Raw genomic sequence first — 26,046 nt, 5'->3', positions numbered from 1 at the left:
GAAAAAGGGGGTGTTTTTTTCGGGGGGTAAAAAAAAGGTATGGGGTTTTTTGTTTTTGCCTAAAAAAAAAAAAAAAAAAAAAAAAAAAAAAAAAAGGACAAAACCAAGTGAATGATCTGAGTAAAGCAGCTCCAACAAACTGGTCTTCAAAGAGTTTTTATAGACAGTGTCAACAGGAGGAACAGAAAGAAGTAAGATGAACTGAATTCCTATGGATAATACGCTTGTTAAAGAACGTAATCAGGAGTAATGTACAGGAAAGACCAGATACTTTAGGATTTTTTTTTGTATGAAGAATTTCCATAGTCTGATCCTGCCACCATGACGGTGGAAATCCTGTGATATTTATGCCATTTTAACATTATCTGATAAGATCACCTTCTTACACATGTTTGGATTGTTCCATTGACGTGGCCTGTGGCAAAATACAATTATACAATTATACAATTATAGATAACTGGCTTAACACAATCTGAATCCGTCTATACGACTGAGCTGTATTGGAATTATTCAGACTAATATGAACTGAATTTGGACCCAACTGTGATCGGCACAACTATTCTCCACCAATGTAAAACCATTCAAAACACCATGATGCTGCCATCATGTTTTACAATTGAGATGGTGGGACTTAAACCACGTACAGTGTTGGGTTTCTGCCACTCATGGTGTTTCGACTGGAGGCCACAAAGTTCAGTTTAGATCTCCGAGCATCTTCTTTCCTACGTTTGCCGATATGGTCTCGTCTAAACAAAGTATCGCAGTTTCACAATCACAGGGTCAGAATCTGACTGTATGACTGGGAGTCAAAGAATGAAAAGAGTGGATTGGAATTTGGACAAATTACACATGTTTCCTAGTCAAGTGCCTTGAGATAACATTCATTGTGAAGTGGTGAAAAGCCCAAAAGCAAGCCTCTTAAAGGACATCATTTGCTTGCTTCTGTTTTAAGCAGTAAAGGCTGCCAAAGCACACGGACTGTTGAGAAAGACTTGGTGCTCTGCCATCGGATTGACCATCACAACAACTCACTGCTTTTGTTCTGTTTAGCAGAGGGTATTTGACCTGTGGGAACAAGATCTGAAAAATTCATATGAAATGCACAGTTCCCCTTTTCTTCTGAAACCAGAAAAAAAAAAAAGGAAATCCCCCTTCAAGTTATTCTCAACGCGACCATCTGTGTGATCACAACCAGAGTTCCGGACAGAAACTTTAAATACCCCGAGGTGGGGAGAAGATGGCTTTAGAAGGGTGGTAGGAGAACCAGCTCCACTATGAACCATCTAGCTGAGTGTCCTTGCCGAAATAGCGGCTGGTCAAAGCGGTCTTTGGAGCTGCTAAAGCCAGAGTGGCCACAAGCAGCGGATCAGAGTGAGACGTGGCAGTTAACTTAACAGATAAAGTGCGCGGCGGAAAACGAAGTAACTTCCGCTACTGCCTTTCAAAATAAACAGGGGCGGGTTTAATTACGATAGAGCGAGTGCCGTGCTTTTATTTTGAAAATAGGAACAGCCAAATTTCCTGTATGATTTTGGGATTTTTGAGACAGTTCCTAAAGTTTGTTACAACACAATGTATACTGGAATGAAGCACACGTTAAATACAAGAAAATCTATTCATCTTGACAGGAAGCAAAGCAGGCAATTACGGAGACATTTGGTTAATGCAAAAAAAAAAAAAAAAAATCCAAGAGCGCTGTTAAAGATGTTTAACACTAAAAGTAAATATGCAATATTTCACTTTTTAAAAAACAGCTCCCATAATATGCCTTGCAGTTTTGTTAAACATTTATGTAAAGAAGTTTTAATTCGTGTATGTCTTCGACCAGAAAAGCAGTACTTACTGGCAACAAAAGTTGTAAAAAAAAAAAAAAAAAAAAGTACATGAAAGAAGGTGATAATCTCGTTCTTATCGGTCGGTGTGAACGAACCTCTGATGCAGTCTGCAAGTAATCGACAGAAAGAGCTTTTTGAGCTCACACATCAGTGCAGGAACGCACAGACAGACCTGCATTCTTAAAACAGCTGAGAGACAAACAGAGACGAGGGAAGAAAAGAAAGAATCAGAGTTCATCTCACCTCAAACATCAGCCCGATCAAAATGAAAATCACCAGGCTGAACACGATGTCGGCATGGTTCTGGATGAGAAACTCCTGGCTGAAGAACGGGTAGCTCTTGTTTCTCCGACGAAATGCCATGTCAGCTCACTGACTTTATAAATCAGAAAAATTTTTCGGCTCTGCGAAGTTCAGGAGTTAACTTTCCCGGCGGTTTGCGCATGCGCCCCGTCTTAAAGGGCGAGTGTCATAAATACCTTTAAGGCCATTTAGGTCTCGCAGCCTCCTGGAAAAAAAGGTAACTTAGGCACAAGTCTCAAAACTGAGGCTGTTTTAACAACCTGCATTGTTTTTTTTTACACCTGAGCAATGACAAAGATTTGGTTAAAGGTTACAAAAACGCAAAAGAAAGATAATATTTACTTTTCATAAGTAGTATGCGTCAAATATTTCAGCCTAAATCTGCTTTTCCTCCAGGAGTCTCTTGTATTTAGCTCCACCCACCATCAGCTTTAAATAACTTTCCTATTAATGCAGAAATAACATACAAGTCTGGGATAATTTCATTAATTTCCTAAGAAGTATCTTTAAAAAAATGAAATAAATAATAAGTCAACTCAGTCAAACATGTAGGCTGTTTATTGCGTATTTCAAGCCACCAGTGGCCTCAGACGTCATATTTTAAAATGCCACACAGGCATCGTTACACTGCTTTCCTGTCTCAGAACAGTGCTTCGAATAAAAGTTTGTCACCTGAAAAGAGCAATCAAGAGCAAATAAATAAAAAAAAAGTCACCACAAATGTCTCATATGCACACGATTCATTTTGTCTCACAGTAGATGAATTTGTGCCTGAGACGTTATTGTTGTTTTACAACATAATGTTAGTTCAATAAGTTATTTAACAATTACATGGTCAACATGTAACAGAAAAAAAAAAGATAAAAACATCACAGTTTTCTGCTCAATGCCAATTAACACCACATGAGAAACACAGCTTATTAATATCACATGTATGTAGTGAAGTCTTATTTTTTTACGTTAAAGAAAGAAAGAAAAAGAAAAAAACAGCATTGCAGCAGAAACAGACGATACTGAAAATAGTTGTGCTTTTAAGAAGCCATAGAAGCTATGGCTTACATTGTGATAGGTTCAGAGGTCAGATGCTCCACTCACTGCTAGATCTATGCACTCTGTCATCAAATAGCTGCAGTGATACGAATGTTTCAGTATGACTTGCTGAAATTCGCTCGTTTCAGAGCCGAGTCGCTGCATATGATAAAATGTTTTAAACCAAACTAACGGGTACAGTGCTTTGAATAAATACTCACACCCCTTGAATCTTTTCACATTATGTCATCCTGCAACCACAAATTTCAATGCAGTTCATTGGAATTTTATGTGACAGACCAACTTTTTTTTTTCTTTTTGCAAATAAAAATGAGAAATGTCTGCTGTGCATTTGCAATCATACCCCTTTAATATGTGTAAGAAATTCAAATGACAACAAAATGAATATATCCTGCAGCAGATTACCACTGCATTCAGCCTGAAAACATCGTCCTCACTGTGAAACACGGCAGTGCTAGCGTCATACTGTGGGGGTGTTTGTCATCAGCAAAAACAGGGAAGCTGGTCAGAGTTGTTGACACTATCAATGGGTAAAAGCAAATCACACGTTCCTGATTTTTAGGTGTAAAAAAAAAAAGAAATAAGGAAATTAATAATAACTTCACAAATCTGTACACGCATAAAAAATCCCACAAAAAGAAGTTTGTGGTTGTAAACTTTCAAAATGCAAACAATTTCAAGGGGTATGCATACGTTTGAAAAGCACTGTGCTTTCATATTAAGTAATCACAGTCATGTGGAAGCAATTTTTCTTTTTCGTTTTTTTTTTTTTTTCTTTTTTTTTTGCACAGTATAATTCCAAAGTTTAGCTGCCAAACAATAGCATAAATATGAACTGAAACTGGGGCTGGTGGCGTGATCACACACCATTACTGTCACTTGAATGTCAGATTTTCCTTTAAAAAAAAAAAGAAAACAAACATAGATAGTTTCTGTGTTTCCAACATTTAGAAGCAATGCATTTTTAAGAATGGTTAATGTTATGAGAAAAATAGATGTTATTTTAGGATTATTTTAGGTTCCCTACTGCATGTAGTGCTCTAACCCCTACGACTCTTATAAAGCTGGTGTTGCTCCGTTAACGTTGGATAAGCTGCTGCTGCTCTTAACTCGTTCCCTGATTGTGCCACAAGACAGCTAGAAGGTATTATCTTCATCTCTGCGGGACAGTATGAGCTGCCTCCTTGGACCAGTGAGATGCGGGACGCTGGGGGGAGAATCCGACACCCCGCAGTCCAGCTTGGGAGTGGAGGTGCAGCGTGGCCCGACGCGGCTCATGAGTCCACGCACGTCTCTGTGCAGGGCAGGATCACTGGGGATGGAGCTGAGCCGAACCCCCTGTTCCAGACCCCCGATGTCCCGGTCCAAACGGGGGTTGCTGGCGCTGCTGGGGGACTGGGGATCAGCACTGAAGTACAAGGTGGAACTCGATTCAGTAGGGCAGTAATAAGGCTCCGGGCTGTCTCCGAAAACCGACTTGCCCTCCGGGGAGCTGCGTTTGAAATCCGACGTGGGCGACTCCATGGGGCTTTCCATCTCCAGACTGTCGTCCTCTCCCTCGGGTCGCTCGGTCGACGTGGGCTCGCTTACGCTCTGGAACTCGTCTTTGCAGTCTGAGAGCGGAGCCAGGCCCTTCCCCTGGGACTCGGAGGTGGACACCCCTTCACAGCTGCCGCCAGCCGTAAAGGTGATGCCCTCGTTGCTCTTGAACTCCTGGTTGTACTCCTCCATGTCCAGTATGGCCGCCGGCCCACCGGCTCCGTACGCCCTGTTGATTTTACAGAGATCGCCGGTTTTCAGGGCCAGGCGGATGAGGAGCCAGTGGTGGTGGAAGCAAGGGCAGGAGCTGTTGGAGTGGCCTTGACAGTTTCCCGGGTGCTCCAGCAGGGAGCCAGCTACGCCAGACAGGGAGAAGCTGCCGTGATTCTGGACAGAAGATGCCGGCAGACTTTTGTCGCCAAGAGAGAAGGAAGACTCGCCTTGCTCTATGCATGTGCTGCCCATCTGATGCCGGTTTGTACCTTGGGAGATTTCTGTGGACTTGGGATGGAGGAACCGGTAGTACAGGACCAGCGAGGTGGCTCCTTGGAAGCAAACGAGAGAAAATATTAAAGTTTAGTATGTATTCCTTTCCTGAGCCCCCCGACTGATTGGCACCTCTGTTAGATTGTAGTTTGCGATAGTAGGTAAACACAGACACACTCCCGTCCTACTCGGGTTGTATGTTTGTCTTTCTCATTTTGAAGAGTGGCAAAGAGAAATGGGCCATGAATTATTAGCTGTCTTCTGTAACTTTGCTCAACCTTAGAAAGAAAGTACAAATAAATAAATAACTGCGTTGGCTTATTTTACAGAAATTATTTGGGTTGCAAATTGGATCGGCACCAGTGACTTAAAAAACTAAAAATGCCTCGGTGCAAGATTTTGTCCATATTTAATAACTGTGTTGTAACTGAGGATCTTTTGAATTTGTTTTCCTATGAATTTATCCGAATGCAACTTATATTGATTTTTTTCCAAAAAGGTCCAAAAGTCAGTTAATTAACACTTCAGTCAGAAAAAGCTTTATTCGCCAAGTTTGTGCACGCAAACAAGAAATTTGACTTTGGCTCCATTTTGCACTCAGTGAGAACATTTTAAATATAAATATGGAACTATTACAAAATATGTTTTTCTAAATATGTGCATATACAGTGTTTTTACAAAAGAGGAAGCCAAGGTTGAATTAGAGGAAGGTGAAGGTACGTATCGATGTGGGAACTCCGACTGTTAAAGGTTCATTAGAGGGACAACCCGAGGGAACAAAAACGTCTCTCTCGGCGGCTCATTTTTAAAATAGTAGCGCCAACCTGAAGGTAAAAGCCTTGAGGGTTTGAGTCCAGGATGTGTGGGGTGTGCAGAGATTGTAGCTGCCTTTTTCCAGACCATATACCTGTACAAGTCCTGGATGGAGGGAAGGTCAGTCATGACAATAACATCTGCAGACTTAATTGTTTGTTCTATCATCTTTTGTGGAGGAGTTCAACTACAGACACACCACACCAGTGGACAAGACTCAGTGTTGTGTATTTAAGAAAATTTGGTATCATATGATCTTAACAGTTTCATACTTTTCAGACTATCAATTTTCTACCCTGGCAACCGTATCGTCGTTTTTCAGAGTTTTGATTCTACACCTTTTGTAATCATTGTTATTATTAACAGAATCGGACTGGTTTGTGCCTCTGTACAGATGCTGCAGACAAAATGACTCACCGAGGAAAAAGCTGCACAGCACAGAAGTGGGAAGGGTCATGCTATCCCATGATGCTTCGCTCAGGAAGTCGGAGGCGGCCAGCAGCAGAGTCACATTCTCTACGAGCATGAACTAACGGAGGAGGAGAAAGTCACACCATCACTCATTTTCCAACAGCTTTACGTCACTGCAGGCTGAGGACACAGAGGTGAGGATGACGGTGCAAACTTCTTGCTTTACATAAGCGCATGTGTCCTTGTAGGTCGTTGCGTGGGATGACACACCCAGCGGAGCACAGCGCATGAAACGCTTTTCTGTAAAACAACCCATTCCTTACTGCATAGAAGCTGGCCATGCGAAAGCGCGAGGGTCCGTCTTTGACGTTGAGGAAGAGGAAGACGTGGATGAGCCCCAGGACGCCGTTAAAGGCACGCCAACACCAGTGACCAGTGCAAATGTCGGGCTGCTGTGATACCAGCCAGAAGGAGGCTGTGAGCCAGTGAAAACCTGGAGATCAAGGCAAAAACATACCGAAATCAGAGATTTATAGCCCAAACGCAAACTACGGAAGTTTGTTTTTGGGTTGTGCCTGAATGGCATCGGAGGACCTTCCCTCTCCGTGCTCACCTGCTACTCCGCAGACCCACCAGTTGAAGACCCTGGCGAAGAACATGAGGCAGGTCACCCGGGCTCCCAACATGCCTGTTCTCCAGACCAGCTGGCACAGCAGGGCTGCTGGTGGCATGGCCAAGTGGCCTGGTCGTATCAGGCAGCAGGCTCGGCTGTACAGCACCAGGGCCCAGGAAATGGACAGCACGCATAGTCCACAGCAATATGCCACTGAGTGTTAAACGGAGGCAAAGCATTAGACAACAAAGTCATGCCTCAAACGAGAGCTAATAACTGACACGGAGATGGGCTGACCTGGTGACATTATCCCCACATCTGTAGATACGACCACATACGCCTGCAGCAAGCTCTGAGGCAGAGTTAGGACAAGCGCCTCCAGCAGCCACAGGGCAGCGACGTCTGCCTGCTGCATGACGGCAGCACCAAGCTCAGCCACAGAGTCCTGCATGTGCAGCACGGACCTCATGCAGTCCCACAACCTGCCAGCAGAGGGAGACAAACACCTGAACAGGGATAACCTTCTCAATGACAGAATGATGTCAAAACTCCCTGTCTGCACTCTCAGGAGTGTCACATCTCACTGAGCATGCAGGCTGTGCTCACGTGCAATAAAACCCCAACATGCTGGGGTTGCACAGACCATACCTTTTGAAGATGCCCAAGTGTAGCACGTGTATGACGGAGAGGTAGCACCGCCTTTCATCCCCGTCATCATAGTACCACTTCACACTTAGCAGCTGGACTGCTGTCCCAGGAAGGAAGAGGCCGAGTGTGAGGCCTGCCCACTGCGTCTCCTCGTTCCAAAGGTAGAATCCTATACAGTAGATCACTGATGCACGCACGCAAACAAAAGACGAGCAGAATGCAGGTTTTATGCAAGAATTTAAAGTGCAAATGGAACTTACAGAGTGCCAGAATGAAATGAGGTAAGAGGTCATTATGCACAAAGCATGCTTTATCAGTGGGACAGATTTCTGCATTTTTTTTTCTTTTTTTTTTACCATTTGGCATTACAAACTGAATTTAACTGCAATGTTTTACAACCAGGATGGAACTGGATTTGAATATGTGAACGGTTTGTCTTTTCATATGCCTGGAAATGTGTCTTGAGATGACATGTGTTGCAAATTGGCACTACATAAATAAAAGTAATTGAAGTGAACTGTATTAAAGCATTGCGTATGTTCGGATATATTGCCAAATGCACAGAATGCGACGAGCAAGAAGATCTCCCACGAGTGCAGTCATGCTGTCTGTCTACCAGCTTTGATGCAAACTTCAAATATTTGTTACATAAACTGATGTTGCTCGGAAATGAGGAATCGGCAGAAGTCCAGCCGGCAGCTGAGTATTTTTATCTTCAGGGAATGGTATACCTGCAGAACACAAAGTCACACTTTGTACAGATCCAGTCATCTTTCTGGTATCCTGACCTTGGGTCATTGATCCGCTTGTTCAGGGAGACTGAGCTGACAGATTACAGGTGGGATGAGAACAGCACGAAAGCTAATTTTGTTTAATATGGACTACATTTTTTTTTTTTTTTTAGAAATTTTAAGGATTTTAATAATATATATGTTTTTATAAACGCTGTTTGTGGTGAGTGGTAGGATGTAGGATGATAGGTGAAGCTGTTGGGGGACACCTTCAGGCGTTCACACCAGTTTCCAGCTGTGGTAAACAAAGCCTCGGCTCTCTGTTCACACTAGTAATAACAGCTTCACCTTGTGTTTCCACCTGAATATAAAGCTTCGTGACAGTGCTACAGAGGCCACACTTCCATGAATGTAGCTAAAACCTCCACGGTGTAATGAAACTTGTCGTCTTGCTATTATTATTATTATTATTTTATTTATTTATTTATTTATTTTTTAGATAAAGCATTAACTTGGGAGCGCGATCGCCACCGGCAAGCTAGCTGCCCACTTACGTGCGCTCCGCTCGGCCACGATAACCAGCGCCGACACGCCGAGCAGGATTGCCTGGCACCAGGCTATCCAGCAGCCGCTCCGCCGGGCCGCTGACGGCATCCTGCGGGCGAGCGCTCCGGGAGCGGCGTTCATCATGTTGCAGATATGTGGGAGCGAGGAGCAGCCGGGGACATGATCCTGGTCATCCTTCTCTCCGGGTACATCCGCTCCCTTCTTCTTCTTCTTCTTCTTTTCTCCCGTTGCCCACCCCCTGTCAAAAAAACATGACGTCAGTGGTCGCTTTAAAGGGGCATCAGTTACCGAGCGACTGATGAGACTGTAACCGTAGAGAGTTCATGGCAGGCCATTGTATCATTTGATCCCCGTCATCGGCCATAACATTATGACCACTGACATTCGAAGTGAATATATATATATATATATATATATATATATATATATATATGATGTTCGTGCGAGTTCTGATAGACACATGTCAGAATGCACAGTGGGCCACACCTCGTTGCGTGGTTTTGACCAGTTACCTGACCACAGTTCTCCACCTAAGTGGGAATGGACAAACAACTGGAACAACTGGCAACACTGGATGAATAATGTGTGCATGTGGGAGGCAGATGTCTTTAAAATGTTTTCTTGTTTAATACGGGGCAACGGGTTGCACTGTGGAAGGCAGCAAAAGGTTGTGGATGTTATCATGCACTTAACCTCAGAGTTATTAATTCACATTAGATCTGAGGTGGAAAAACTTCACGCCAGATAGGACAATATAACTTTATGAGGACAGCTATTATGAAAAAGATGTAGTGTTTTTATCGATTAAAACTAATTTCATAATTTGCTACCGGAACATGGATGTGGTCTCATTTTCAGGTCCATCTACAACTACAGAGGTAACTGCATCTTAGCATTTTTAATTTGCTAACAGCTGATACTAATCGTTTTTTGGGCTGATCGTCAAGAATCATTAGGAAGTTAAAAAACCATATATGTCTGGGTGATAGAACAATGGTTTTGTATCAGATACCAACCACCGCTTCATTAGGTTCCTGTCGCATTTCCTTACACTGTGCACATCATGAAGTTCATTCATCATTGAGTGAACATGCAAAAATCAATATCACATTTATTTCGAGTGCAATTCAAAAATAGTATTTCGTTTTTGCAGTGTTGTTTCCATCGCATCCGGCCTAAGCCAACCCCTGGGGTAGTCAGGCACATTATAGATATCAAAATCTGCAACTGAAAACTACCGGTAGTGTTTGTATCATAATTTAAGAAACATGGCTGTAGAACGTTTTAAAACTTGGCAGTTCTTTTTTTTTTTTTTCCATTTCTTTTCATCAATACAGAACAAGATGAAGAGCGACTGTAAGGCAGATGGTGACTTGATCTACAGCGTATCATCAGCTAAGAGGCAGGTCAGGTAGGAGTCATATGAGCCACCAGCTTCAGTGTCCACATTAAAGCAAGTTTCACATCACCATGGAGTGTGTTTGTGTTTGAGTGTGTTGTTGGGGGATGGATGGGGGGAGGTGGGAAGTTCCTCCTCTAACTATCTCCTTTGAGTTCAACTGAAATTCATCGCCCCCACAGACCAACCAACCCAAAAACGTTTTGGAAAAAAGTTTTTTAGTCATGCAGGAAAAATTGGCTACAGTGACAAGTTGGACTCAAGTTGCCTGTTGCAACTGTCACCTTGGTGGTGGCAGCATTATTCTGTGAGGTTGTTTTACTGCAAGTGGTGCAATTCAAAACGTGGAATATTAACGAAAAACGACTATCTCCAAATTCCTTAATTTCATCTCAAACCAAGAACTGGATGATTGAAACATGGTCACAGCTGTGTGTTCTAACAAGATCATTATTCCAAGCATCAACACTGGCTTTGGATTAGAAAAAGCCTGCTGATGTTAACTGTTTTGGAGAACCCTGACCTAAATTGAACTTAAAATCTGTGAACTTTGCTTGAAAATGCCTGACATTTGAAGTATGTGTCAATAAAGAGCGTAAATGATTCATTAGACCACATGACCATTGAAACCCATCCTTTGTCAACTCTTCTTTGGTTTATATTTTGAGGTTTGTTGGCCCAAAATCCTACTTTAGTTTTTAAAGTTATTTCTTTGATATACACATTCCTGAGATTCTCAATCTTGCCGTGTTAAAAGCTAGAGCTGCATGTGTTTGAAATTGGTTTGATGGCGATATTAGAGCCATCACAAATTTTCTTTTTTTTTTCCTCAAATACTGCATTTCAAAGAATTGCATTCATTTTTTTTTTTTTTTTTTGCAAACATCTTAACTTGTTTGCCTATATGATATTGCACATGCATGCCGAGTTAAAGTTTTCTGTTTGTGGGCAAAACATCTGCCGCCTGATTAAAACTGAGATCACGATACATGCATACAGGTTCGAAATTTGCAGTAAGACCATACCGATAGTGAGAATAGTGTAATTATATTTTTTTTTTCCAGGCTGAAGCGGTGATACTTACTGGCGAATATCCAGAGACTCATAACAGGATGTTTATCTGCATCACTGACTCCCCACATCAGCCGAGTGCTCTCACACAAAGGCAAGCATGTATACCATGCACGAACAATTGAGGTTTCCTCTGTGTCGTCATTTCAGCACTTAGCCCACTGACACCAGAGTCATGCTTATGCAGTCATTTTCACTTTAGCCACTCAACGTTGACACAGGCATGTCCACGCAAACAGGAAAACTCAGTCTTGCACAGTGAGTCCACAAATATCACATTTTGGTAATAATTTATTGTTTCAAATGTTTAAAAATATATATAGCAAGTATCAATTTTTTTTTTTTTTTACACACGTTAGATTCAAATCAGTAACTGAATAAATTATAAAGACGTAAGAATATTAGATCACCGAAGTCTGTTTTTTTTTCCCCCAGGTGATGCTGGCAATGTCTTGACTCTTCATGAGCTCAAATCCCTATTGAGTATATAGGCAATCCATGATAGAGATAAGACTTTACTTCAAATAGGACAGTGACAGACAGCTGCTGAGTTGGCCTTTAAGGATTATTTGGTGGGATTAGCAGGTCAGTCTTAAGTCTCTGAAATGCAGCCTGACTCCAGCTTGATGCTTGCTGGTGGCAAAACCATGGGACTGTGATGATGCATCTGAGCAGCGGTACACTCCGCCGCTGATCTAGAGATGCTCAGCTCAGCCTTCCCTCTGGCAACATCTTGGAGGCTTAAGATATTATTCTCTATCTTTCGTATCAGGTCAATGATGTTCCCTTCGTCTATCTCAGCCTCAGTGGCCATTGCTTCTAGCTGCTCTGCAGCCTCACTCATGTCAAACCTCTCTATCTCAGAATTGACCCGCTGTAGCTCCTCTGGCGACAGCCTGCGGGATGCTGAGGGGGACAGAGGGCAGAATCCTTGGAGGTGCACCTGCAGGCTGCTGTAGTGAAGATATGTACTGGGGCAGCGAGGACAGCGGTGCGTCCCCTCCCCTGTATGCAGCCGTTTGTGAAGCTTGAGGTGAATAAATTGAGTAAATCGGGCTGGGCAGAGCTTGCACTGGTAAGGCCTCTCGCCGGAGTGTAATCTCTGGTGGGTCTTCAGGTTGCTAGTGCTGCTAAATCTCTTATGGCACACCTAAAAAAAAAAAATAAAGCAACGTAAATGTAACAAATGCATCTAACGGTGTTCGACCTTAGATGACATGATGGCTAGAACTGTTAGCTTTTTTTCAATATGGAGAGTCAAGCTGTGAAATAATACTTCTGAAGTTACACACTTACCTTGCACTCATGAGGCTTCTCTCCTGTGTGAACCAAGTAGTGTTTTTGCAAGTGAGCCAGCTGAGTGAAGTTCTTGTTGCAGGTCTGACATTTAAATGGACGCTCACCACTGTGCACTCGCAGATGAACCTGAAAACAACACGTAAGAGCAATAGTTTTAGTTTCAGCTTTAGTATGCTCCAAAACACAGCATAGTCATTCAGTTATATTTCTTGCTAGTTATTTTCTTCAACTTTCTTCAGTGTCTTGATGCTGTACTGACCTTGAGGTTGGACAGCTGCCCGAAGACCTTTCCACAGATGTTGCATTCATACCGAATCTTTCCATTTTGCCTTGTGAGTGGATAAGACAGAGTCTTGTAGCCAATGATCTGGCCTCCTCTCTTTTGCCTCCGAAGATCCAACGCATCTTCAGCATTGCTCTGAGTGGCAGAGGTAGGTGTGGAAGGAAGGTAGTTTGAGGAGGCAGCTGTAGCAACTGGAGGCGAGCATTCCCGAGGTGCAAAAGAAGGTTCTCCATGGAGATTAATGCCAATGGGTGGGGAGCTGGCCTTGGTAGATGCAGTGAGGTCTGTGTAGACATTGGTGCAGACAGAGTATTTGAAGTCTCTGAGGTCAGTTGAAGTATTCTTGAGGTAGTTAACCTTTTTGGAGTAAAGGTCATTGGTGTCTTTGTGGTCACTAGTTTGCATAAAACTTAGGTCTTGCTTGCAGTTGGATGACGCAAGTAAAAAGTCTTTGGAACCACTACTCAAAGGATGTAGAAAGTGTGCATAGTTGTCGAAAGGTAGAAACTTGGAGGATGTGGGCAAGTGTGGTTTCAGTCGTTCATTGTAGAGTGGTACTGAATACGGCAGAAGGCCCAGTGAGTAGTGAGGCAGTAGATAGGGGCCCTCCCTGAGAGTGGAGTGAACATCCTTAGAAACACAAGCTTTTTGGTGAGGTTCAGTTTTGCCAGCGTCTTGAGCGTGTTGCAGGGCGAAGTGCAGATTAGCTGGAATGGGAGTGCTCAATGCTGGCCTTTTGGCAGTAGAAGCGCTGTATGATGCCAAAGGTAGCAAAGGAACGCATTTGTAGCCATGAGCGGGCTCCAAGTTGGACTGCATCGGGTAGACAGTATTGGAACATAAGGGAAAAACTGGGACACTCGCTGGAAACACCGGACTGTCCTGGTGTCTGAGACAGACAGATTTAGGTTTGGAAGGTTCGTCTCGAAGAATCTCAGAAACAGTGTGCCCTCGTTTTCCTTTCGTCCTTTCGCAAGCCTGAATTTGCTCTGATAGACAAATAGGAAATGGAGAGATGTCATTAGAATCAGGTGGATTTAGTTTAAAAATTCAAAAACTCAGCTAGCTGCTACATTCCACTGAGTGATCTGCAAAGTTTTAATAATAATATATATCCAAGCATGTTCTTTTTATCAATCTGATCATTTTTTTAATATGGAGTTAGACCTTTTTCACTATGTTTACCCTACAGAGTCTCCCACACCACTTAACCTTATAAAAAGTGACACTAGACATGAAGCAATCATCCTACAATCTGAATCTGATGTAAATAGTATACAGCCCATGGTTACAGAAACTGCTTTAGAGACCTAGTTATTTGTAAGCTTGTGTTTTTATATACATGTATATAAACATCATGTAGATGAAACTGCTTTTCATCTACATGGTACAGAAATTTAGGATTTCAGTCAGAATGAAATAGTCCTAAAGGTGGCTGGACATGTTCACACAATATGTTTACAATATCAGGACTTCTATAGTGTCACGTGTAAACAAGTGAATAGCCAGGAAGTCTTGTGGGTGGTGCTTTTATGGCCTCCTGCAGACTAGACAAAGTACTCAAGGTTGCAAACAGAGGAAGAAAAAATACAAGGGTATGGTTGTCCATTTAACCTACTTTGGACACAGTTAACATCTCACACACAGGAGTGCAAGTCTTATCTTTTGTTCACTCCCTTCTTACCCTACCCTTCCACCTCTTAGCAAACAAACAAATAACACTGAGTGAGATATCAATCTTTCAGCGGGTCACCTTGTCAGGAAGTTAAAGTAGCCTTCCCAAGACACTTCTTTTAAGAGCTAAATAAATAAAAGATGGTGCACCGGAATAAAGTCAATACCTTAAGTCACAACTACCGAGGGAGCACTGACGTATGTAAACAGATAATGCAGACTGAAAGGTTTAAAATAAGGAAAATGGTCTCATTTTACTTAGGTGCTGCCTCTTTGGACAATCCCCTCTCTGTTTCCATGACTGTTCAATCATCTTTTGTACTCTGCTTCAACAAAGGGGCCATGGGTGTGACTGAGTAACTTTTTTTAACACCCATACAAAGACTGTGTCAGCTGGTCAACTGTTTGACAGGGAGCTCTTCACTGTGACAATCTAACCGTGATATGTGTCAAGAGCATAGGCGTTGGGGTGGTTTCTAATGACTTTTACGGGATTTTATTCAATCTAAGCAAACACTTACCATTTTTCTCAACAGCTAGTTGGCCAAGAAGAGGGTAGTTGCAACGCCGGGCAAGTTCAGAGCTGTACCACACCAGAAGCTCCTGATCTGGCTGAAGTGGTTTAATTGTGTAAAAGAAGATGTCCAAACCTATCTGGCAGGCAACCAGATTCTGCTCTTCTACTGATCTTGCCGGGTTGACGTAGCGCATCCAGTTGCTTTGTTCCTCATTCAAACCATCCAGGATATGGTGAAGTTGCCCCTCTGAGAAGACCTATAATACAAAACAGGACTGAAATTATGGAAAGTAGTTCTGGTAATAACCAGACAGGCAGCACCGTAATATGATCTGACTTCAGAATCAGGATGTCAGTTTCCTAGTCTCTTTATGGTAAGCATTATATTTTAGTTCAGCTGAAGAATTAGCATAGGGCCGGTTGCGGTGCAGCAAGTCATCTAGAGTTATGAAAGCAACACTGAATGAGACATTCTCAGGTTGACTGGATTATAGTACGATATCTCGCCCACTGCCACCATGAGCTAGGACAATTGTGGAGCAGATGTCCTTTACCGTCCCTCTCCATCACTACTTCTTCTGCTGTCTGAAGCTATGGAGCAGTGCTCTTGATTGATTCATGGCTAATAGACCGTCTCCGTTTAAGCTATTCAAAGGTCAGATAAGCCTGGTTTTTAGTTCAAGGTTACCAGCCCTGTGGCTCTGAATTGCAACGGAGCTTGTGAGTAATGGAAGATCTTCTGGTGTTGCTGATTTGTAACATCGCAGTTCTCAGGCTCAAAGCCACTTCCTCGCTTAGTCAGTGTGAGAATGTGTGAGTCTGGAGAAGTGCGGACATGTATATGGTGTATTTACTGGCAGTGATACCACTGCTGAGAGAAGCAGAGAGAGAAGAACCACTGCGTCACTGAAACCAAACAGCTGTGTGTGCCTGGGTGTGGGTGTTCGTGCATGCGTGTGTGTGTGCGCGTTACTTCAGACAGCCTTGCCGAGTACTGGCAATCAGTTTTGCATACGTGTCAAACACACGATTAATTCTCCATCTAGTGCAATACCCAAGCAGTGACTAGCAGACTTTTCTTATACAGGATGCCTCTCCTTGACCACAACTGCAAACCAGCGCAGTGACACCGTTATAGAAAGGTCCTTGGTTGGAGCTGCAGGATGTGAACAGTTCTGAAACACACCCGTGCATTTCACTTTCAAGCACCCAAATCCAGAGCCTCACATGTTGCTTACTTACCCTCCAGAAGTATCTGCTGTCAGCATTTTTTGGCAGTGTTTTGCTGGTGTAGCTTTCGCCAACGAGAGGACCAAAACGGGTACCCTTTGGAATCAACTCCCTACTGGTCACTCCAAGCACCTGCTCAGCACACAGAAACAGACAATAACAGATTAGTTCACAAATGGAGAGAATAAAGAAGACAGTTGTGGAAAAGCTGTCTTGTCAAATTTTTCTTTTTAAAATTCAACTTCTACATGATTAAAATAAAGTAATGCAGTGCTTTGGAAAACTATTTGCTCCCTGGCTTATAATTCGTTTTAAATATCAGCAAACAACAAGTTGAGTAAAAAGAAAAAAAAAATGTTTTCAAATTATGATGTCTTCGATTAAGGAGAAAAAGACATCACAGCCAATGTGAAAACATAATTATCCACCTTTCTAAGAAATGAATTAACTGTGACTAGACACTTTCTTTAAAATAGCCGAGTTACATTTCATTAACCACAACCACGTCTGATCACTGCCCGACTTACATAATCAAGTAGTAACTTAATATGGACATGTCTGACAGCGTGAAGTAGGCTAAAAGATCTCAAAAAGTAACATGTCATAACCTAGGCAAAAATGTCATATAAATCATTTAACCTAGAAAGATTTTCAAACAATTTCTAAGGTTTTGAGACTGCAGAGAACCACATTATCTACAAACAGTGAAAACATTAAAAAAGCAGGGAACTTTCCAAGGGTAGCCAGCTTATCAGAATTTCTCTGAGTACATCAAAAACTCAATCAATGCAATCCATATTATTATGTCAGGTACTGCAGATTTCACTTGTCTCAGTTAGGTCAGAGTTCATGACTCAATTATCTTAAATAAATTGGGGAGGGGAAAAAATTGTATCCAAAGTCCAGTATATACACAAAAAGAAGACAGAATCCAGTATGTCATTTGCCAGCTTGTTGATCCTCAAATCTTTTAGTAAAATTTTACGTGAGCTTTCTAGAAAACCGTTTTCGGCATACATCTCATTATGAATCACACTGTGACACTAACAACATTTCAAACAAAGCAGGACACTGTCAGTTCTAGGTTTTGTTTTGTTTTTTGTTTTTTTTACAGGTGGCGATACTGCCAGTATAAATAAACAGTGATGCAGTTAATTTACAGGTAGTGATACTGGCAGGGCACCACCGGTTCAGTTCTAGGCACGGTTCCTTCTTCAAATAGCGTCAGATCGATTTGAATAGATTTTATTTGTTAATACATGGAATTATAATTTGAAAACAGCTATTTTGTGTTGTTCAGGTTATCTTTGTCTGATGTTAAAATTTGTGTGGTAATCTGAGACACGCAAGGACAAGAAAACAAAAAGTAGGAGAGTCTGGTCGATCATATTTGCATAAAAATTTTAGCTGAATTACTGGAGAGTTGCCATCTTCTTATTGTTTTTACAAGGCAGCAGATTTTATTGTGTCAGATCTTCCGCACTGAATAACGATGTGGCACAACCTTTTCCCCGTATTCTGAATATTTAATAAGCCAGTCGTCAGAGTTTTCGGTAGTTTCTCTACCACATTAAAATTTCACCACCGGCTGTTGTTCTGTGACCTCCAGGTGTGAAACTCACTCCTCTGTTTCCAGCCTTCTGGCTGAGGGAGAGAGGATAAGATGTCACGGTCACACCCCGACTGGTGAACTACACCAGGTTACATTTTTTTTGTCAAACCTAAAGCGTAAAGGCACATGTAAAGTATTCCGTCTTTCATCTTTGAGTGATTCTCGTATAGTGGCTGTGACGGGATGAGTCCGACTCTGGTTCATCTACTTAGTTTTGTTCTTGATGGCTTGATCTCAGTTGCGCTTGTGTTGCAGATCACTGGTCGTCTGTGCTAAAAGGCCCCAGGCAAGCCTTGTTAACAGGTAAAAGTACTCAACTTTGCACACAAGATCTACTTCCTGCGACTACATTTGAAAACCATACTCTCTCTATAGATTCAGCCACGCAACTTTAGATTTGCTGGACAATTCCCACCAAGCCAGAGACAGACTTCTGGCTATTTATTTCAGGTGTTTCCTATTTGATGAGTCCCCATGTGTCAGCTTTGCTTCAGGGTCTAATTTGTCCCTGGAACAAAGGGATCAGAATCTTTGCTAGCTGCTAATCACAGCCCCCTGTGTCTGAGTGCTGGGGGCTCAGCCATTGTCTCCGTCTTTGCCTCGGCACACATGCAGGAGGGAGGAAAGGCTCAAAATTAGACAATAACATGTCAAGTACATCCCGCCTGAGGATGGATGTGTGGACGGAAGGATGTTGGAGTGACGCAAAGAAATTCTGTAAAAACAAACAGCTGCTCCGTTTATGCTTAGATGTTTGTCGTTTTTTTTGATTTAGGGATTTTACAGTACGATTCCAAAGCCAGGCTTTTGCTAAAAGCCCACATATGGTATAAGAGTAGAAGGAAAGTCTTGCATACCTCTGCAGAACTGTAGCAACGTTTCAGGGCAAGGTTTCTGGGCAAAGACCTCTCAGCTCTTGTTTTGCCGGGGCTTTTGGACTCTTCCTCCAGAGGGTGGTCTTTCACGATGTAGGTGCACTGCTCCTCAAAGTCAGCTTCACTCCACGATCTCATATCTACATTTTGTGTACCTGTCACAGAGGTAGCTCCTATGCTCTGCGGTGACCTCTCTGAGGTTAGCATGTCTGTGGTGCATTCAGAAGAGGAGGCCTACGGAGGAGAAAAGGGCAAAATATCTGGGTGAGCTGTAAATCAGACCATATCAATAAAAACATGATGGCTGTTGGATTGTAGAAATGATAGAGGCTTTTTTATTATTTTTCCAGCTACCACAAATGATGTGGGTTCTTTTTTTTTTTTTGCAAAAAAAACCCGGTTTCCTTAACAACACATCCACCCCACATATCAAGGCTCATTTTGGAACTCTTGTTGACACAATATGCCATTGTCTTTTCATTTCACAGTAAAGGGGGGAAAAAAAAGAAATACAGCTGTACACACAAAGAGTCAAGTTTTGAATTGATCTTAAAGTAGATTTTGGAGTGTAACGTGATATGCATCATAGAGGAGGTAGTCACAGTTCCAGGAATAAGACATTTTCCATCGGCTGCTACCGGACAAACAGACTTCAAAGTGAAACCTGCCCGATTAGCCCCGCTGTCCCATACATCCTGTGACTCTGAATCACCACCCCAAGGCTACGGTTGAGGTTAACTTTGCACGTCAGGCCTGAAGCAGGACCACTTTCACAAGGAAACTAACACTCCTTGTGTATCAACCCGACTTCCTCTGAATTGACTTGGCATTTTGCCAGTCCTGAACTCTTCCTTTTCTCTTCCTATCCGATTGCCCCTTTCCGTCTATTTCTCTGTTTTGCCTCAAACAAGATGTGGTCAAGTAGCTCAGCCCTCACAAAAGAAACGTGCCGTACACGACAGGATGACAGAGTGAAAAGATGATGAAAGGTTTGTGACACACAAACACAAAGTGCAGAGCTAGTGCTTTATTAACCTCTTCACTTTGCTGCTAAGATAGTGATTGATAAGCACTAATATTGGTAAGCAGTCATGTGACTCATGTTCTTCCCTGATAAGAAACCACATTAAAAGTAAAATCTAAACCTTATTAAAGACTTAAGCGTCTAATGTAGACTAAAGCAACAGATTTATTATCTGGGAGAAAGAAAGAAAAGAGAGAGAGAGAGAATGGACGCAAATAAAAGTGCAACGAGATGAGATTTATGGAGGATGTTTCAGCCTTTTTTCTCTGAAGTGTGTCGCCACAGCTGACTCGGAATGACTGTCACAAGTGTGACAGCTCACTTTGAAACCATTCAACCCAGTGACACAGCAGAAAATATACTCTGGAAGTCAAGACATGAGTCAAGAGCTGTATTACCATGTATCAGTTTGACTCTAGAAAGCACAATTAAACTCTGCCAGACACTCCTTCCTGAGAGACAGAGATGTGTCTATCAGCTAAAAAGAATAACTGAATTAGAAACCGATTCAGCAGACAGCCCTTCAGATAGTGACATCAATGATTTTATGAATGTGTCAGACTTACTTTGAAGCCTTGAGAGGAGCCACACATAAGGCAGGCTGTCTGTGCTCTCCTAGATGTTGAGTTTCTATTCTCTGCGTCTCTTGTCTCCTGTCACTCACCCGGCCACAGCGTACCTAAGCGTGGCTGACTCTGCAGTCAAACCTTTGAGTCTGGAGGAGCTAAGGTGCATTTCTGAGAGTATACGAGAGTAAAACACTCCCTTTTCCTGCTGTGCGCCCTCCTCCTCCTCTTCTTCCTCCTCCACTCCCCCCCCCCTTTTTTTTTTTTTTTTTTTTTTTAACCCCACGATGACTCCTCCTTAGAGTGGTTATATCAGTGTGTGTGCGTATGTGTCATTGTGTTGCCCTGAGGCATAAGGCTTTCTCCAGGGGGTGGGGTGCGTTGGCTGTCACAAAGCTATGTCCGGATCACACAAATGCATCTTCATTTTCTGAAAATTGCTCTCTCTGTCTGTGTGCAAAAAGAAGGCAAACCTGTGTTGAGATTGTGGAAAAAGCTAAGCAAGAATGGTTTGTTTGGAACTGTTGCTTCCTTTCCCTTAGACCAGGGGTGGGCAATCCTGGTCCTCAGCGCCCCCCCTGTCCTGCATGTTTTAGGTATTTCCCTTCTGCCACACACCTGAATTGTATCTCTGAGTGATTAACAGGCTTCTGCAGTACTTGATGGCAATGCAATCATTTGAATCAGCTGTTCTGGAATAGAGGCACGTCTAAAACACTGCCTTAGACGTTGTTTGAAATTAATGGAAAATTTTATGTCATGCAACTCAGCAAAAGTTTTGTCTTTTCTTTAAAGAACCCAGAGCTCAAACCTTTGAGCTTCTGGGTTCTTTAATAAAGCCCGCATGTAAATCTAGAGCACCTTTTCAAGTGCTTTATGTTTCAGCTGCTTATTTTCATTTTTGTATTTTCAGTAGAATGTGGGTTTGTTAAGATACTTGCGTATGTCTTACCAATGAGTCATTCTGATATAAAAAAAAAAAAAAATCCTGTCACCTAATTTCAAACGACAGACCAATGTTGTTTATTACACAACAGACAACTGTAAAAAAAAAAAAAAAGAAAGAAAAAAAGAATCTATATATAAATGTAGACTTTTTGTCTCCAGGCAGCCTGTCACCAAACTTGTTTCTTGTTTTCTTAAGGTCACATTGTGGAAGTATTCTGTTATACTCGACTGTATATCTGAAAAGAGCAACTAAAGTCTAAAGAAAAACTCCAGGAGCTGCAAGAGCTCCGAAACATTTCTGCATGATACAGTAATATGATGTCGGCTGTCCATTAAATTTCCTAAACATGATGTACTCCACATTAGGCTGTTAGTGGTACTACAACAAAGTGAACAGCAAACAAAAAAAGAAAAAAAATCGCATAGGTGGCCAAGTTTCTGTAACCCCAAATAGCTGCAGACAAGAATGGATGGGTTTTTTCATGGCTGACATGCAAGACAAAGTGTCAGATACAGTGGTGTTGCAGGGAGCAAAACATTTTTAACCATCAGGATGAACCCGGAGACGTGACAGCAACAAAAGTCGAACATTGTTTCAACTTTCTTGCGTCCCACTGCCAGCACCTCTACATGCACGAGCTCAAAAATTCTCAAACGCAAATGTCACTGGTCATTGGGCTGGAGGTGGGAAAACGACATTGCCTCCCAATGTGTCAAACCCAAAAACGCAGTGGGGATGTAGTTGAAAAGACTGGGCCGACATCATGCTAAATGGTACGGTGCTGATCATTTCTGTGCTTCTTCTCTTAGTTTTCTTGAAGATGTTCTGACACTGATCCGAACGGCTTCTTCAGTTCTGCCTTTTACAAAACTGAAGGATTCTTTTGAGGTCAATTGTTCTCAAGAAGCAAGAAAAGAAGCCCAGGTCCCTTGGAAAGCAAATGAGAATACTTTAGGTATCAGTGAATTTCCAAACAACTAAACTTGCTTGTTCTACAAGTATGCAAAAACATGTGCTAACGTCTTCCAGACAGCTTACGTTAGTATGGTTTTAAAGCGATAACCAGAACATTCCTGCTGGTAACGACAGGAGACATTTCCCAGGAATAGAAATAAAATACCAGTTTATTATTTCAAGAGACTTCAAAGCAGTTTGCGATCTATGCTTTTAATTGCAGCGTTTTATTTTCATGTGTAATTGAACCTTATTAAAATAACTGAAATTCCAGTCCAATTATTAGTGTTGGACTGTTTAATTATTAGTTTTAAGAATGTTTCTGAATCCAGAAACATTCTTAAAACTGAAAGCTAAAATTAACAAAGCTTTTTTTTTTTTTTTTTTTTTGCTCTAAACACTTAATAAACAAGCCCATTAAACATATAATAAAACAGCAATCAAGAAGACTTTGTATCCTGAATGCACAGCAAGAGGGCAATAAATCAGTGTCACAACTGGGTTTGTTGGAAGGAACACGCCATTTACAACAGATTCACTTGCATGTTCTGGTTATGGAAACAGGTCTTCAGGTAAGGTCCAGGAACTAACTGTGTGCGTTCTGCAACCTGATTTTCAACTGTAGCCTCTTTCCGCCGTCATTTGGTTGGGTGCCAGCCATTTCGGGAATTATCTGAAATTCTCCAACCAGTCATCCACGCTTTTGACACACGACATACCGTAACAAGCAAGCAATCCTTGCTTCCTTTCACGAGCGCCTTCACCTTATGCATTATTCTCTTTTACTTTCTCCCCTGCAGAAACATTTGTATCACAGGATTCTGTTTCTCGCACACACACACACACACACTCCTTTGTTTTCATGCCGTTTTGTCCTTCCTTTCAGGCTTCCTGTCCCATTCACCACACCTGACCAAGCTACTAATTACGGCTGCTGACATGAGCCACCATGTAATTTAAAATCCACTTCTCTCTCACTGTTTGGTTCTCTCTCTTTGCCTTCAGTCATTTCATTCATCACCTTCTATTCAGCACTCTTCTCCTCCACCCCCACCTCCTCTTCCCCTCTAATACCTCTTTATCTGAACCTTATCCCCACTCAATCTATTACTCTGAGGGCCTGTGATGGTAACTCACATATGACAACATGGACGTGTTTAGTTGAAGACACACAGAGATTCTTGGGTCATGCGTGTGCGGATGCTCTCAATGGTGTGAGTGTATACTTCTGCCCCGTTTAATTGGAAGGAGGCTTTGATTGTGCGATATCTAAAATGGCATTCTTAGGATGGCAGGACGTTGAGTAGACCAAAAGGAAGAATGAAAACAAGTCACAAAGGTCGCAAATAAGGAAATGCTGAATTCATTCCCGATCAGCAGAAATGCGAGATAAGTGGTGACGAGTTTTCACATTTGATGTGTTAAAATCCAAGACTTCCGTGTTCCTCAGGGTACAGTCCTCCATAACCACTGCACATTCACTCACTTTTTCTACTTCTTCTAAGTGTGCGAGTCATTCCACACAAAATATTTCCATGAATTCATGTTTTTCTTAAAGGTGCACGTCCACAGTTTTTTTTTTTTTTTTTTTTTTTTTTATGAAGATTGATGGAGATTTAGGGTTTTCCGCCGTCTTGTCCAGATATCCAGTGCCCTCCCCAGCTACTGATTCCGCTGGTAAGTGGGGGATAAAAATCCACACATCCATTGTCTATACCAGCCCGTTCCTACAGGGTCGCATGGAGCCAGAAGTCTACCTCCAGGTGTCATTGAACAAGCGGCAGAGTACGTCCTGGACAGGCCGCCATTCGGTCACAGAGCAGAGACAGAAATCCTTTAATACTTAACAAATGTAATAATTTGGTTTTAGTAAGACTTTGTAAACTGAAGAAGACACTCTTTGCACCCATTCCTAGACTTTAAGCTTTGCAAAAAAATAAATAAATCACTTTTCCCACGATACTCCTCACTTGTTTGTAAGAGAACTTTGGGTCCTCATCTAGAATTGCTTGTCACAGTTCCCGTTGTTTTAGAGAGTTTGATTAGTGCTCTAGCTGAAGATCGCTCATTATGCTCTTTCATGTCAGAGATGACTGCTGCTCTGCTGAAGTTAGAAACCTTCAGCACTTTACATCATCAGCCTTCAACAATCTTTGATTTATTTATGTATTTTTTTTATGGCCCAAAAATATCCAATAGATTCTGTAGGTGTAGGACTGGCAAATATACTCATATTTATTTATTTATTTATTTATTTATTTATTTATTTATTTATTTATTTATTTATCTATTTATTTATTTTTAAGAAAAGTTTGTTTGACATTATAATAATAAATAAAATTTATTTAAATGCTTTTCGTTCTTTTTTTTTTTTTTAATATGCATTTATTGAAACAAACTTTGTTTCTTACAGGAAAAAATACTCAGAAGGGCAGCTTGTCAGAAGTAAATGGCACTTGAACAAAGAAAGCTTGTTCAGCACAAATTAAGAGTTTCTTTCGAGGCCTCTGTAAACGGCACAGGCAGCTTTAGCTCTGTGATTTTTATGCTTCGACCTGCATCTGCCTCGGGTCGTTTCTCACAGCAGGACTAAAAGTAACCACTCCTTTCTTTTCACCTCCTCCTCTGCAAGACGGGGACAGAGGTTTTTGTCTTGGCCTGTTTTATAACCCGTTAAGGGCGATACGTTCAATCCAGCCACCCGACTCGAAGGACCCAAAGAAACATATTTGAAATGTGTGTCATAATTCTCTCGTTGACACATTTTTAATCAACTGACTTCCGTGTTGTGATGCTAACAATGTCACGCTTCATGTTCTGATTACGTTCCACCACCTGACGTTCTCTGGAGCTTGTGGTTGAGAATCCCCCCACCTCCCCGCTTTCAGACCTACGTCTTCCGGACTCTAATAGTTTCATTGAGATAACATAAGCTCCACTGACACGACAGGAGGAAAGTAAGTCAAATGCACATGATCCGAGGAGACTTAATCTGTTTCTTTTTTTTTTTTGTTTTTCTAGATGTTGTATCCACTTCAGTTGCGGATACGAATGAATGTCAGCACTGCGCCTCAGACACCACCCACTGAGTCCAGCGGCCGTCTCTCCTCGACTGCTGGATGATCCCTTGTTGACAGACCAGGAGTTATTATCGAGGTTTCAGGGCTACAAGGAATGCTTCTGTGCTTCAACACAGATGTTTTGTTTGAAACTTTGTGAAACCACCCACAGAGCTCACGAGAAAGAACACTACTTTCGGCTCATCGAGGAAAAGATGCTTCTTGTTGACCTTGCATGACCAGAGCTGACATCACAGCAGCAATGGGCTCCTCAGCAAGTTACAGTGCCGTTGCAAACTTTTTACACCTTCTCTGTCACAATAACATTCTCAACTTCAGCTTTGTTTTGTAAGAATTCTGTGTGACAGACCAACATAGTGCCAAGTAGCTTGTAATTTCTCAACAGGAAGTTATGGTAAATGTTTTTACCAAACTTTTTTTTTTTTTTTGCAATTCAACAACATCTGAAAAGTGTGGCTTTGGCTTTAAGCCCCCTTGAGTCCGTATTTTGTAGAGCCACCTCTTGTTGCAGTTACAA

At 42.0% G+C, this 26,046-nt stretch overlaps 3 protein-coding genes and 1 long non-coding RNA gene across 7 annotated transcripts in view; 1 reads left to right on the top strand and 3 right to left on the bottom strand.

Annotated features, from left to right (window-relative positions):
* The window catches only part of tram2 (translocation associated membrane protein 2), a 10,712-nt gene extending 8,422 nt beyond the window's left edge, over window positions 1–2,290 (bottom strand). The window contains exon 1 of one of the 2 annotated variants that reach the window (XM_015048219.1): window positions 2,079–2,290. In XM_015048219.1, the coding sequence (XP_014903705.1) occupies window positions 2,079–2,198 (120 nt within the window). In that variant the 5' untranslated portion in view covers window positions 2,199–2,290. Of the gene's footprint in view, window positions 1–1,220; window positions 1,338–2,078 lie in introns of those variants that run through there. The other variant, XM_015048220.1, reaches the window with a different exon arrangement.
* Window positions 2,216–16,112, top strand: LOC106957047 (uncharacterized). The gene is made up of 3 exons (XR_001426883.1): window positions 2,216–2,303; window positions 10,825–10,830; window positions 16,100–16,112. It is a non-coding gene; the product is annotated as an uncharacterized LOC106957047 (long non-coding RNA).
* xkr5a (XK related 5a) lies at window positions 2,679–9,276 on the bottom strand. 3 transcript variants are annotated; one of them, XM_015048217.1, is made up of 7 exons: window positions 8,984–9,276; window positions 7,699–7,882; window positions 7,348–7,532; window positions 7,051–7,263; window positions 6,761–6,930; window positions 6,444–6,555; window positions 2,679–5,272 (listed from the first exon to the last, which is right to left on the bottom strand). In XM_015048217.1, exons 1-7 carry the CDS (start codon window positions 9,117–9,119, stop codon window positions 4,326–4,328), a joined length of 1,947 nt encoding a protein of 648 aa, XP_014903703.1. In that variant the 5' UTR covers window positions 9,120–9,276; the 3' UTR covers window positions 2,679–4,325. The 3 variants fall into 3 exon arrangements, with proteins under 3 accessions (XP_014903703.1, XP_014903702.1, XP_014903701.1); XM_015048216.1 differs by having other exon boundaries at window positions 7,699–8,429; window positions 8,984–9,040; XM_015048215.1 differs by having other exon boundaries at window positions 7,699–9,074.
* On the bottom strand, window positions 11,800–20,796 carry prdm1c (PR domain containing 1c, with ZNF domain). Its single transcript, XM_015048213.1, has 7 exons — window positions 20,547–20,796; window positions 18,939–19,190; window positions 16,482–16,601; window positions 15,244–15,496; window positions 13,025–14,037; window positions 12,763–12,891; window positions 11,800–12,616 (listed from the first exon to the last, which is right to left on the bottom strand). The coding sequence occupies exons 1-7, from the start codon at window positions 20,571–20,573 to the stop codon at window positions 12,059–12,061; spliced, it is 2,352 nt and encodes a 783-aa protein (XP_014903699.1). The 5' UTR covers window positions 20,574–20,796; the 3' UTR covers window positions 11,800–12,058.
* Between the last annotated feature and the right edge of the window lie 5,250 nt (window positions 20,797–26,046).

The sequence above is a fragment of the Poecilia latipinna genome, unplaced genomic scaffold (assembly GCF_001443285.1).
Source record: "Poecilia latipinna isolate Pla-1442-1.1 unplaced genomic scaffold, P_latipinna-1.0 Scaffold868, whole genome shotgun sequence".
NCBI classification, from domain to species: domain Eukaryota; kingdom Metazoa; phylum Chordata; class Actinopteri; order Cyprinodontiformes; family Poeciliidae; genus Poecilia; species Poecilia latipinna.
This window is presented reverse-complemented; position numbering and strand designations above follow the sequence as displayed.

Coding starts and splice junctions, on each gene's coding strand:
- prdm1c (XM_015048213.1), bottom strand. CDS start 20,573: ATGTGTGGCTCCTCTCAAGGCTTCAAA. Junction 16,602..18,938: donor GTTGCTACAGTTCTGCAGAG/GTATGCAAGACT, acceptor TGTGCTGAGCAG/GTGCTTGGAGTGACCAGTAG. Junction 14,038..15,243: donor ACTAGCTGTTGAGAAAAATG/GTAAGTGTTTGC, acceptor TTTGTCTATCAG/AGCAAATTCAGGCTTGCGAA.
- xkr5a (XM_015048215.1), bottom strand. CDS start 8,057: ATGGTAAAAAAAAAAGAAAAAAAAATGCAGAAATCTGTCCCACTGATA. Junction 7,533..7,698: donor CACTTGGGCATCTTCAAAAG/GTATGGTCTGTG, acceptor CTCTGCTGGCAG/GTTGTGGGACTGCATGAGGT. Junction 5,273..6,443: donor GCTGTGCAGCTTTTTCCTCG/GTGAGTCATTTT, acceptor TTTGCTTCCAAG/GAGCCACCTCGCTGGTCCTG.